Source organism: Zonotrichia albicollis, chromosome 7 (assembly GCF_047830755.1).
Source record: "Zonotrichia albicollis isolate bZonAlb1 chromosome 7, bZonAlb1.hap1, whole genome shotgun sequence".
Lineage (NCBI taxonomy): Eukaryota > Metazoa > Chordata > Aves > Passeriformes > Passerellidae > Zonotrichia > Zonotrichia albicollis.
The window spans coordinates 35,071,826-35,084,869 of NC_133825.1; the positions used below are offsets into that span (position 1 = coordinate 35,071,826).

The 13,044-nt window shown below is 34.0% G+C and overlaps 1 protein-coding gene across 6 annotated transcripts in view; it reads right to left on the reverse strand.

Annotated features, from left to right (window-relative positions):
- The window catches only part of EXOC6 (exocyst complex component 6), an 87,241-nt gene that overhangs the window by 40,394 nt on the left and 33,803 nt on the right, over positions 1 to 13,044 (reverse strand). For all 6 annotated transcript variants that reach the window (XM_026799608.2, XM_026799607.2, XM_014275690.3 and 3 more), the window contains exons 9-18: positions 11,849 to 11,932; positions 11,709 to 11,755; positions 11,198 to 11,318; positions 9,236 to 9,307; positions 8,538 to 8,635; positions 7,339 to 7,444; positions 5,375 to 5,484; positions 4,222 to 4,333; positions 3,285 to 3,419; positions 175 to 354 (exon numbers count right to left, since the gene is read on the reverse strand). In XM_026799608.2, the coding sequence (XP_026655409.2) occupies positions 175 to 354; positions 3,285 to 3,419; positions 4,222 to 4,333; positions 5,375 to 5,484; positions 7,339 to 7,444; positions 8,538 to 8,635; positions 9,236 to 9,307; positions 11,198 to 11,318; positions 11,709 to 11,755; positions 11,849 to 11,932 (1,065 nt within the window). The remainder of the gene's footprint in view (positions 1 to 174; positions 355 to 3,284; positions 3,420 to 4,221; positions 4,334 to 5,374; positions 5,485 to 7,338; positions 7,445 to 8,537; positions 8,636 to 9,235; positions 9,308 to 11,197; positions 11,319 to 11,708; positions 11,756 to 11,848; positions 11,933 to 13,044) is intronic.

Below are 13,044 nucleotides of genomic sequence, written 5' to 3' on the forward strand. Positions count from 1 at the left end.
TGAGCTTCAACATACTGATATACATTTGACAATATTTCTCTGCTGAGAAAAGCTTAAAAATACATGTCAGCATGTGCACAAATAAAAAACCAGAACTTTTTGTTCAATCCTTACTGTTTTAAAACAAAATGATGATCAAATAGTTTGAAATTAAACTTAATTTTGAACACTTACAGGTAAATGAGTAAAAACTTGAAATGTGCTTCTTAAGAAGTTAATTAGGTCCATTAAGTATCCACTGGCTCTTCCATCTGACTCAGACATTGTCCAATCATAATCAGCAATCTGAATAAATTCATCTATTTTTTGGTTAAGTTTTGTATATATTTCTCCTTCTGCAGCATGCCTTGCATCCTGAAAAAAAAAACAAGTGCAATGCTTCTCAGAATTCTAAAATATTATTAAATGCAGATAAAATTATATCTATCAACGAAACAGAAGTCTTGTGTTTCTCATAGATTCAAAAATATTTTATTGAATTTGGTACTTTAATGTACTTTAAAAAACACCTTTAATTCTGCCTTACAAATTTATCAATCCTGACACAAAGTTGATTTTTCTTTTATGGAGAAAATAATAAAATACCCTAATAATTTTGTCTTTTATGGATTGAGCTCAAGCAATCACATGTTTTTTATGCAATTATTGTCTTAAAGCTGCACACCTGGAGAATACTCATAATTTTTCATCCTCCTTTAGATATCCTGATCATCACACACCGTGATGCAGAGCACTCCCCTACTCGCTCCTGCTTTGACACACCCTGGTTTCTACTTTTTGGAACAGCAAATCCTGCATTTAGTGAGAGCTGAGGTTACAGTGCTGTCTCTGCCTCGTTTGTACAGGGGACTTCCTCAGAGATCCAACGGGACCTATGAGCACATGCTTGTGTGTGTGCTGCTGGAAAGTTGGACTTTTGCCAGCCTGGAGTTTAAAGATATTGAGATCTTTCTAATTTGGTCTCGACATAAAATTTGCTTGACTGATATGGAGAAATAATTCAACTAAGACATCTGATTTAAACCACATGGATTGGTTGCTTAAGGTTTTTAGAGGGTAAAAATAGTCTGGATACACTGAAGTAACCAAAAAGCAGATGAAACTCCATTGCTACTTTCCATGTTTACAAAAAACATGGCATTTGAGAAAAGCATAAATAAGAAATGCAAAAAGAAAAAATAAAAATTTATGAGGTTAAAGGTGTCCTCACATTGAGTGTGCCAAATTCAGTCTTCAATCAGGCCCTGGGCTGAGAGGCACTTCAGGAGTAAACAAGAAAGTATGCAGCCCTGCCATAAATAAATATCAAAGTATAATTCCAAAATAGCATTTTTACTGTCAAATCAACTTGAGAAAGGCTCCACTGAACAGCTCTCCAAATCCAACATGCAAGAATCTGGCAACCTGTCATCGTGTCAAAGGAGTATGTGGATACCCACCATTTTGTAGACGTAATGACTAAAAAAGTCTCAATTACAGTCAAGTCTACAAATAAAGATTCTGATTAACAACAAAACCTCAGCTGCAACAATTTATAATGATGGGACTTGCAAATGTATCTGCCTAGGCTTAGAGCAAAATTTCTTAATTTTTTTTTGTTTGGGTTTGGATTTTTTTTTAAATTTTAAATCGAAGTCATTCATGGAGTGGTCGTATCACCTAATGATTTTCTGGCAATGGCAAGACTAGTCCTTCTGGTTTGGTCTTGCATTAAAAAAATACAGTGTAGATGTAAAAGCTCATCTCATGGAATGTGAATCTGACCAATGCTGCTAATAAAAGGAGATTTTTGACCACTCTGAAAGAATGGAGGTGACACAATTTGCCACTAGGAGATGAATTTAATAACAGCAGAACATACCAAACTCTGTGAGGGCCCAGTTGGGGAACTGTGAGCAGTTTTTCATTACAATAGAAAGGGGAAGAAAGAGGGATTAACAAGAATTTTCCACTATAATTGGAGAACATTGTGCTAACAAGATCTCCAGGCAAGTAGACAGGAGGGAAACCACACACACAAAAAAGCCCTTCTGTTTGTCAGCATTTGTCCCATATTTTTCCAAAGTGCAAACTCACTAAGAACAGACACAGTATTGGATCCCTCCAACAGAACTTAGTTTGTAGGAGTGTTAAACACAACTGCTAAACAGCATAAGCAACCTACAAAGAATGTAACTCAACTTGCAAATGCACTTCTTAAATGAAATTCAAGGACAAAGAATATCTCACCTCTTACTGAAATCAAAGACTATGGCTGTATTAAGTGGTTTTGAATGCATGTTTGATTGGTAAAAAGATAATGAATTACCCTCAGAGGAAAATAGCTATAGATACACAAATTCTAAGACACAACAAGCAAACTAGACACCCTAGACCAAAATTAGGGAAACTGCTGGGAGGGCAATGGTAACCAAGTATGGTTGCTAGGCCACATCCCTTCTGTTTTGCCTTATGCACTAATCCTTAGCAAAACAAGCAACAGCTAATGGGAGAATCGTTAGCTATCAACTGGAAATATGAAGTGTCTTGCAATTATTCCACCTCACCCACCTTTTAACATCAATGCCAGAGGGTATATTACAGTAGGATAGACCACATATTGCATCAAGAGATAAAATGAATTGCAGAAAACAGAACTCTCTCAATAGGATTAATTCTCTTTATCCCATAAATACAAGAAATCACTCTCCCTTGTTTCAGTGTGCATGGAAAAAATGCCAAATACCTAAAGTTCAAGTTGCAGCTGCTGTAGAATCCCTGATGACTTTTGTTTTGTGGCTTAAATTACAAAAATATCCTAGAATAATTTTAGTTCAAGCACTAGTTACTAATACTTCTTTTATACCAATACTCACACCCTTTGAAAATACATCACAAAATCATTCTATTGTAGAATAAAAAAACAGACACAAACATTTTAGATCAAGGTAGCTGTTTTGCTTGATTCCATTCAGAAAAAGGGAGAAGTTACACAAACTGGAGCTTAATTTAGTAAAAGCTTCTGGTGAAGTTAAGCTTTAACTGTCACCTCACAACTTAATTAAAAATGCACTTGAAAGATAATATTGAGGTTTCTCATGTACTGACATATTCTAGCTCATACTAATAACATAAAAATCCACTGTTTAACTACTCAGTGCTCAACTGAATGCTTAAGAGTTCAGAATTATTTTAGAGACAAAGATGAGAAGACAAGCAGCTTTGCTCTCACCCTTCTTGTTTTAAAATGCTTCAGTTACATAAATTTTCAGACATAGTCATATAATGGATGAGATATACCATACCTTAAATGTGGAAAGTCCATAAAGTCTTGCAGTGTGAACAGTCAATTGTGAAATATTTGTAATGTTAGATATAAAATCCTCAAGGTATTTACAGGCTTGCTCCAAGTGTGTTGTGTTTATGATGATTTGAACAAGCTACAAGAGATAAAAATTCTTGTAAAATTCTTTTTATATCACCTACTGTCATTTACTTTTGTAAATGGTTACTTCTTTCAGGAAGAATGCAACTAGAAATTCATTTCAGTATTTCAGGTTACCATCCATTTCCTGTTAGTTTTCAAGTTTGCTTTCAAATACCACTAAGGAGTAATAATGTAGCTTATATACAAATTATGCCATTTCAAAAACTATTTCAGTGAAATCTACCTACCCAGTGAAATAAATTCAATTGATAGTTTAGAATTAAAAAAGGGAAAATAAAGGAAAATATATTGCTGAAATAAAATCACTAATTTGTACCACTTGATTTTTTAAAATTTACTGCTCTTAAAGTCATAACACTGTCTGCAGAATTATACATTCAAGTATATCTTATATTCCATTCCACTCTATTTTTTATAGAAAGAAGCTCAACATTAGTGGTACTAACTGATAGACAGAACACACAAATCATGCTCTGCATGTAAACAAAAGCGTAAATGTCTTTGGCTTATTTCCTGCAACTCTCAGTTTATCATAAAAACCCCAAAATTCTTTCATTGTCATGTCTCTCTCAAAAGGCATCCCTGGGCCCAACTAGACCCAACACTGTATTGCTCTCATGTATGTAACAGATATTGATGCTTTTTATATTTATTCTCATTTTTAATTGTTAAACAAACAGTACTTGATTTTCTCATACTGTGGTGTCAATATCTGTGTATCTACATTTACCAAATTACTTTTAGCATGGATTGTTTTAAAGCCCATAGTTTTGAATACGTGTTTCAAAACTTACCTCTGTTAAACCTATATGAGGTTTTTTAATTAGGTTCTGTAAACAACTACTTAGAGTTCTTGTAAGCAGCAAATTTGTAGATTTTCTGAGCATATCATCTATTTCTGTTGAACTGAAAAAAAAATTATTTTTATAATTATGCTGCATGTAGCAATACTTTGACAGCAATACTTATTAACTTAAATTTCTTCCCTGTCAAGGGTACTTTCAAAGCTAAGAATTCTCTACGTGCATTTAAATTCTGGCTGCTCCATGTTTTCTGTGATCTAGCAGATAGAACACCCTTTTCACCTACCAAATTATCCACTAACTGCAATTCAACACTGAAGCAAAATCTGTTATTTTTAGATTTTGGACATGTTTATTGACACAGATGTTAGTAAAGAGTAATTTGTGGGTTTTAATGAGTTACTAAGGAGGTCAACATGTGCTCATTAGTACGTGTAAATTATAAACAGTATCAATTAAGAATGTGTGAAAGACAGTAATTTACATCTTTAACAGTGCAGAAATGGGTGACAAGGCCACAAATCCCTTCCAGATTTCAGATCTCTGAATTCTATTTTATCCAATTAAAACTAAGCTTTTGAAGGCCAGAAGAGGAAAGGAAATGGGTGAATTGTGAATTGTGTTTTCCCTCAGAAGAAGGGGGGATAGGAAAGGGAATGAACATGGAGACAGCACATTTTTTGGCAGGAGAAATCATTGCTAAGGAAACTCAAAGGATTGAGTAATGAAACACTAGGAAGTAGTCAGGAATGCTAAACAATTACTTCTGAAATGGTCAGTATCAAAGTATTCTTTTCAATCTTTACATGTTTTGTTAAATAAATAAATTCTCTAGATTATTCAAACTGGTCAATTCTGCTTAAGGAACCTCAGCAGTGTTTTAAACTGTTTACCCCATCAAGCTACACTCACCAATGCACATGTTGTATAGTATCTACATATCCACATATGGATAAATACATGCTACAGCATTGGGACTCATAGACTAAATATACATGAAGAATCATATATGTAAATTATGAAACAAGCACAGCAAGCAGTACACAACAAAATGAAAAAAATTTTCATTTTAGTATATGTATTTTTAGGTCACCTGAAAATTACAAGGTACTTTGCAGCCACACTCCTGACAGCTCAAGCTTACCTGCGGTGAAGTGACTCTGAAAACTTAAGGCTTGCATAAATAAATTCCTTCACCTGCATATAAATCTGAGGCACTGACTGAGACATTGGAAGCTTCTTTGGAAAGGATTGCTGAGGAAATAAGAGATCATACTGATTCCAACAAGAACTTGGTACTAAACCCAACAACTAGAAAGCCATTTAACATTATCAACATTTTAATCTAACTAAACCTTTTCTGATCTCCATCAAATACAAAGCTGCACGTGTTGAGCTGACTTCTATATCTGTTTAAATAGCTTATAAGCACAAGAGAATTTTATCACTTTAAATTACAAAAAAGTTTGGAGATTTTATGTAGTTCAAGATGCCCCTGCAGAAAGCAATTTACAAATACACATTAAAAAGCAGATCTCAAACTGCTTTTAATCTGAATGAATAATATAGATGTAAACAGGATAAGAGGTTCAAAACCATAAACTTTTCTTTCACAAACAAAACAGTGCAAAAAAAAAAGTTTAAGAAGTTCAACACTTCTGGGATTCTCAAAGTAGCTTGAGAATGCTTAGACTATTTTTTAAAGTTCACAAAACCAAGGCAGTCTGAATTATTTTCAGGAATTTGGATTAACATGTGGGAAATAGTAATATGCTTATAATAATAAAATCACGCTTCTTACTTGAATTTTAAAGCTGATACTGTATTTGGGAGAACAAAAATGAATAAATTCACTTAAATCTACACAGACTAAATAGATATTTCTGCATTGAACACATAATTTTTGCCATTTGCAAAAGAATTATTTTCCTGTTTATGACTAATGCATGAGAAAAATAATTAACACCTGGTATCACCCATGAATAATTCAATTTATCTTTAGGAAAAAAGCATCCATCAACAACAGCCAAAGCTTTGTAGTAATCATACATAATCATACATACATAGCAGATCAAACTATCTAGTAGAATATAAAAATTTCTGCAGTTTATTGGCAAAATATGCCATGCTAAATAGTATCCAGGGTATAGTATACTTCCAATACTGTAAGGGATTTCCATTCTATTTTACTTATTTTAGTACTATAATGGCTAAATAATTTAATTTGATGGAGGAATGCACCCAGAAAGCACTCTGGAATCTCATTCAAAAATCAGCATAAAAACCTCCTTAAATTTTTCATTTTCATTGCAGCACTGTATTAATGACATGCAGCTGTTACAATTGCTGGCAAATCCCTGCTGAACCACAGAATTAAAATAGCTTTTCACTTTTACAGGTATCTGTAGCAATGGATCTTGTATAAAACAGCTTCCCCCTACAGCAGCTACTCCCACTGTCATGTGGTTCTTAGACTTAGTGCTCCTCTATAGATTCCATCATGAGCCTCTTATTTCTTCACTGGTATTTCTAAAATCATACTTGAATAGCAGAACAGGTTAATCATCTTTCTGTGAACACAATCTGTAGTGAAAGAATGGCTGAGGCTACAAAAGGACATCCTACTGCAATGCTATTACAGCAGAATTATTCACAGTCCCTTCATGTTTATTTTGCCCCACATGCTCAAACACAAAGATTTAAATTGAAAGTGAAATACAGAAATCATTGTCTCTAACCAATCTCTATTTTACATGTATTTTTGCAATACAACAGTTATACTGAGTAATTAAACATGAGTTGCAATAAAATTTAGCTACAAACAGATTGCAATATAATTACATAAGGACTTTATCAATTAAACTCTATTATTAATTTGTTTACAAAACAATGGGTTTCATAATTCACTCAAACATCTGAGCAAATGAACTCAACCTTTCATTTTTATACTTACTTATGACAAGATAATTACACACAGAGAAGGTGATTAAGCCTCTTAATAGACCTAGCTTTTCAAATTTTAATTGCTTTTTAATTATAGAAATCATTACTGTCCCTAGTGTCTTCAACTGGATTTCCACAAACTTTAATAACATAAGTTTCTCTCACCTTATCAAGTTCTGGATCTTGAAAAGGAAATTTGCTAATAACAATTCTGTATTCCTCTTCATTTGCTACAGGGATAGGGCTGTAGTTGTCTGCTTCAAAAATATCCCTGGTGATTAAGTGAAATGAAAAAAATTTGGACATGTAACTTATAGTATTTTCTGGTGTTAAAATGTGTAAATAAATATCAATTTTCTCACCACACTTAGGTCTGCAACTTCAAAAATTTTTAAGAACTTTACACATCCCAAGTATTTTTGATTACTTTGGAAATACATAATATATCTTAACTCTTTACAGCATGTCTAATCATAGAGGAAAAAAATACCCAGAAGTGTTTTCACATGTGCTTCATAAAGCAAAGGAACCTTACAGCAACTAATCCACTCCAGAATAAACCATAATATACCTACTGATTAAGGAAACCTGCACTTTTCCTACACTGAAGCTGATATTCAGAGTGTCTTACTCTGGCACCAGAGCTACATGTGGTCAATGGAGATGACTGAAACAGCTTCAAACAGGATCTGGCCACCTTGTTTGGGCACCCTCTGCACTTCTGTACTAGTCAAATGTCTGTAACAGAAGCACAGACAACTGGAGAACATTAAGTGGTCAATTTAATAGTAAGGTTTTGTGCAATAAAGCATTTTATAGCAAACAATTTCTGCACATTGAGACATCACACCCTGTCTGCAAGGAGGCGCTGGAGGCCAGTCTCAGGCTGATCTATTCCTGGGTTTAGGTTTTTTTCAATCAAATGATCCCAAGGAAGTGGTGGAAAACATCCTTCATTTAAAAAACATGAACACATAGTGGCAATGTCAGTAGTTTGTCAGGCAGATGTGCATATCAGCCAACAGCAGATATTGAGACAACCTAAATCAGGAAACTAAAGCCCTACTGCAATAACCTGGAATTATCAGATTCCTAAAGAAGAGAAACAGATGTCTCTCTCCTGCTTGTCTCTCTGATAATGTCCCTTTGGACATTCCCTCTTTCCCTTAACTAGAGAAGCAGTACTTGATGTCTCTCCTTCTAATTAGTAGTCACATGTGATGAGTATCTTAGTCCTAACCAACCTGAGATTCATACACAACACTTGAGTTCACAAATTCTTTCTGAATTACATCATAAAAACTTGAGCTCCGACAAAAACAATAAATGCAATACAAAAGGCACAACTATTTTGATATACTAACCTGAACAATCCAGACCACTTTTTAAGAAGTGTTTCATTGTATTGGTCTCTTATTTCAAATAAAAGATCAAATAGTCGGTTCACAGGAAAACCATAGCCCTAAAGGATGAAAATTAAGAGGAGATAGTTCAAGAACCAATACACTCAATTCCTCTCACAACACTTCACAAGTCTGAGGTAAGACTTATATTCAATGTTATCATCTCTATAACACAAATTACAGTACTTGTAGCACACTACTACATGTTGATTTATTAAAATTTTACCAAAGTATTTATCCTATGCATTGGAAAATTTGCCCCATTTCTCCTTGTTTGTTAAAAACTGCAACAATACTTTCCAATGATGCTCACTTAGTCTTTCAGCTAAAGAGTTAATGACTACTGGAATGCTGTTATTTTTTATGATGAGAAGTAAAGCTTTTTTAAAAGTCAAGAGCATACATAAATTACAAAACTAACACTAATTTTGCACAGAGATGAATAACTGATGCTTGCTGCATAGCCCAGAACACATATGTTCAGTTCATAATAATGAAAACGAAGACCTAAGGCAAGAAATAAATTTTTTTTTTTTATATTATTGTGCAATTTTGGGTTTGGTTTGTATATATGATTTATGAAAACACAAACATTGCAGTCAGCTAAAGTTAAAATCTGTCTACAAGAATTTCAGGTAAATTAGTAATACAGTGTGTACCTGCAAAGTATCAGCAAATACTACAATGAGATTCTTCAGTTCCAGAACAAGGTCAGGATCACTGCAATATGACTGAAAGTGAGAAATTCTGATTTTATTAAAAGAATTTAAAATATGGGACATACATTTTAAAAGAATAGTATCACAGGTTAAACTCTCCAGCCTTAGTGAAAAACAATTTAGACTTGTCTTTACTTAGTCCAGCTACATAAAAGTATTTGTTAAATTTTTATATAACTATCAAAGGTATAAAAGTTCAGAAAAATTCAACTAAAATATGTGATTCAGTAAGTACCAGTATGGTGTACTGAGACTGAAAATCAATAAATTACATTTATTTTAGTGGAACATAAGCACATTTGGTGGAATCACTGTAAAAGAGGTTCCACAGGACATCCTTTTGACCACCAAGCTTGGGTCTAACTAATGCTGCACCACTTCAGACAGTTTTTTCCAGCTGTATAGGTAAAACTTAATACAATATTTTCTAAATCATTTCAAATTTAAATTGGGTGAATTGGATGATAAAAGGTCAGGACATTAAGTCACTTACTTGATGACTGAAACTGAAATTTGATTATCAGAGCAGTAGAGTCATAAAACTAAGGCTTTCACCTCAGCTTCACTATTTGAAATACTGGATAAAGTAAAAAAAACTCTATTAAAATAATTTAAAGCTGCATGAGAATACAGTATTGGTTGAAGACAATATACACCTGTTTCACCTTTCTTGAAGTTTTGCCCTTGGCATACTTTATTAAAAGGAAGAGTAATGTTTATCTAAACATTAGTCTTCAGCAGGATGATGTTAGAGAGATTCCCATTGAAATGGGTTTGATGGGAGTTATGTATATAGAGAAGAAAAAGTGACCAAGAACATGACAAGACTTTGAAGAGTTCTTTAGAGTCTACATTATTTTCAACCTTTAAATTATCATATTCTTATATAGTTGTATAAATCCACATGGAGATAATTAACTAGCAAAATATTTTTTAGCTTTAAAAAATGCTGGATGAATATATCTCAATAATCCTCTCAAAAGAAGTAAAAAACTATGAGAACATCTCACGTACCACTAATGCTAATAAATGATAACTATGGTTGCAATCTCAACTTTTTCCCCATTTTTCCCCAGGATATATGAAATATAAAATGCTTCTGGAATTAAAAATCAATTTTAATAAAAATAAGAAACAACACTGCATAAAGAAAATGCTGCTAGCAAACCTTCACAGGAGAAAGATAAAGTTCTTGTATTTTTTCTGACAGTAAAAGTTACACCAATAGTAAACAAGGAAGCAATTTATTATCAGCCAGTCTGAGTGAACTGTGTATTCCAGTGGTTTTTCACAGAGGAATAAGAAAGAGCATCCAGCATCACTGCAGCTAAGGTAGGAGTATAACTTTAGGAGACACACTTGAATGCACTGAAATACCCAAGTGATACAGAATTTCTCTAATACCTTTACTTCAAATAAACATAACATGACTAGAGCATTGAAGAGAGAGCTGCAAGTGTTTTGCTGCTGGAGTTTATTTTGGAAACACAGCATTTGGAATGATAATTAGGAACTATTTCCTGGTGGTGCTTTCAGTGCTGAACTATTCAATCTGATCTAATGAAGAGGTCAGTTGAGACTAATGAGGAAGGATTGCAATAATAACAGCAGATTAACTCTGCATATTCTAAACTGCTGGACTAAGAGAAGGTTTGGAAGACCCAGTGAGTTGTAAATCAGTGGAGGATTATGCAAATAGCCCATGGCTGTGGATCACAGCCTGATACTGTTGGGAAAAACAAAAGCTTGGCAGGCTCCCTCCCAAATCTGAGCAATTTTTAATCACAAGAAAAAGAAAACATGAGGTGTAATTTTTCACTCTGTTGCTATCCCAGCTTTAAATACACAGAGCTCTGAAGTAAGAGGATTTAAACTGCAATACTGATAAGGCTTCTCACTTACTGAATGTGTTCTAAGAACAGCAATGATCTTGGAAAGTGCCATGTTCCAGAGTTCATCAGTGTATGTCCTGGTTACCAATCCTTGGGTTACATGTAAAATGTGGTCTTCTACTACAAAGAAACTAGAACAAAATAATACTGAAATTATTAAGCTGTTTCTAACATTAGAACAAACACTACCTTTCACACCCAAGCATAGCCAAAACCCTCCCCACTGGAGCAGCCACACTTTGGTAGGTTTGGTGTTGTGTTTCATCCAGAACGAAGGAAAAATGTGAAAAGTTTGTTTCATGCCATCTGGAGCCCAGGCTGCTGGAGGGCCCTTGTAGGGCCTCCTGCTGGCAGCATCTGGATGCTCTTTCCTGCTCAGATCCTGAAATAACCACCCACACATGATTTGTGCAGAAACTGAATCCTGCTGCAGAAGAAAGTTCTTGGACAACAAGAGAACACAGGTTGAATTAAGAATCAACACAGTAAAAGTGAAATAAATTTTCATTTAGAAAACTTACCCTACAATTTGACTGAAGTATCTTCTATAGCCTTCTACTGTTTCATGCTTTCAATGAAAAAGAAAACAAGTTCAGGAACAAAAATACCACTAGGCATTAGCTTCAACTCAAATCAATGCAAAATTGAAAGTATTGATTACCATGCTTGACTGTGGTTGCAGAACTAATCTTGCTTGTTTCCTCCTTTGTTTTCTGTAGTAATTTTCAAATATTTCTCCATCACCCTAAAAAAAGACATAAGTAGCTCAAAAAAAGAATACCGACTCAGTGTGAAAAAGGCCCTTCTTAATTTAAAGGTAGAATTCTCTTAAACTAAGCACATTTTTTGCATTTGTTCCACATGTAAGCCTCCAGCTGACACCAGCAAAGTTTTGCGAGCATGAAATACTCAGAAATTACCTTTTTCTGTAGAGAAGCCTACAGGCTGTACTGTAAATAGAAGTTTTGCTCACATGCCTACATTTTGCCAGGCAACACCATGCATTTTAAACAGTATGTCCATTTTTAAACTACAACTTTCAGAGTATATTAATACTCATAGATATGGCATATTGCCTATTACTGTAATAACTGAAACTCATTGTCTCCCAAAACATTTCTCTAGGTTACTCAAGAAAGTAACTGCATTATAAAGTTGTTACAAAAATGCTTCTCTGAATGTATGACACATTTGAATACTCAGCTGCATCAGCTTTGCCTGAAGAAGGACACATATGAGACTTACTGAATATTTGTTTATTCTTTTTGGATTTATAAAGAGTGTGGAATTAGATTTTTTTTCCTATCACGATCCTCAAAACTACAATACCTTCTGTGCCTAATGATTATGAGGAATTCAAGTGACATCCTATTCATCTCATTAAGATGACCATTCTGTAGAAACCATCTGTCCATTTGAAATCAGTGCTACATTGACTCATCTATCAACCAAACCACATGCAATTTGTATGCAAGCAAAATAAAGCAGCTTAGCATTTTTAAAGTTTGTTTTGGCTTTATGAGCCTATTATTAGGCCACTGCTATTTAGAATTCCATTACTTGGTCTTCCAAAGAGTCTCCAAATTATTACAGATATTTTATCCTACTAATCCAGCATTACCTACCTAAGCTTTACGAGATATAAATTTAGTTAATAATGAATATTTCGTTAACAACGAATATTTAGGTATATTTAGAAATACTGCTAACCTAAGAAAGCCTAAAAGAGAGACTTTGCTTAAAAACAAAAAAATCCACTCAAAACCAAGATGCAAATTTACTAGCACTGTCTACTGCAGCAGAACTTTACACAGTTTGCTCCAATTCATACAAACATAAAGATCACAGATACAACCA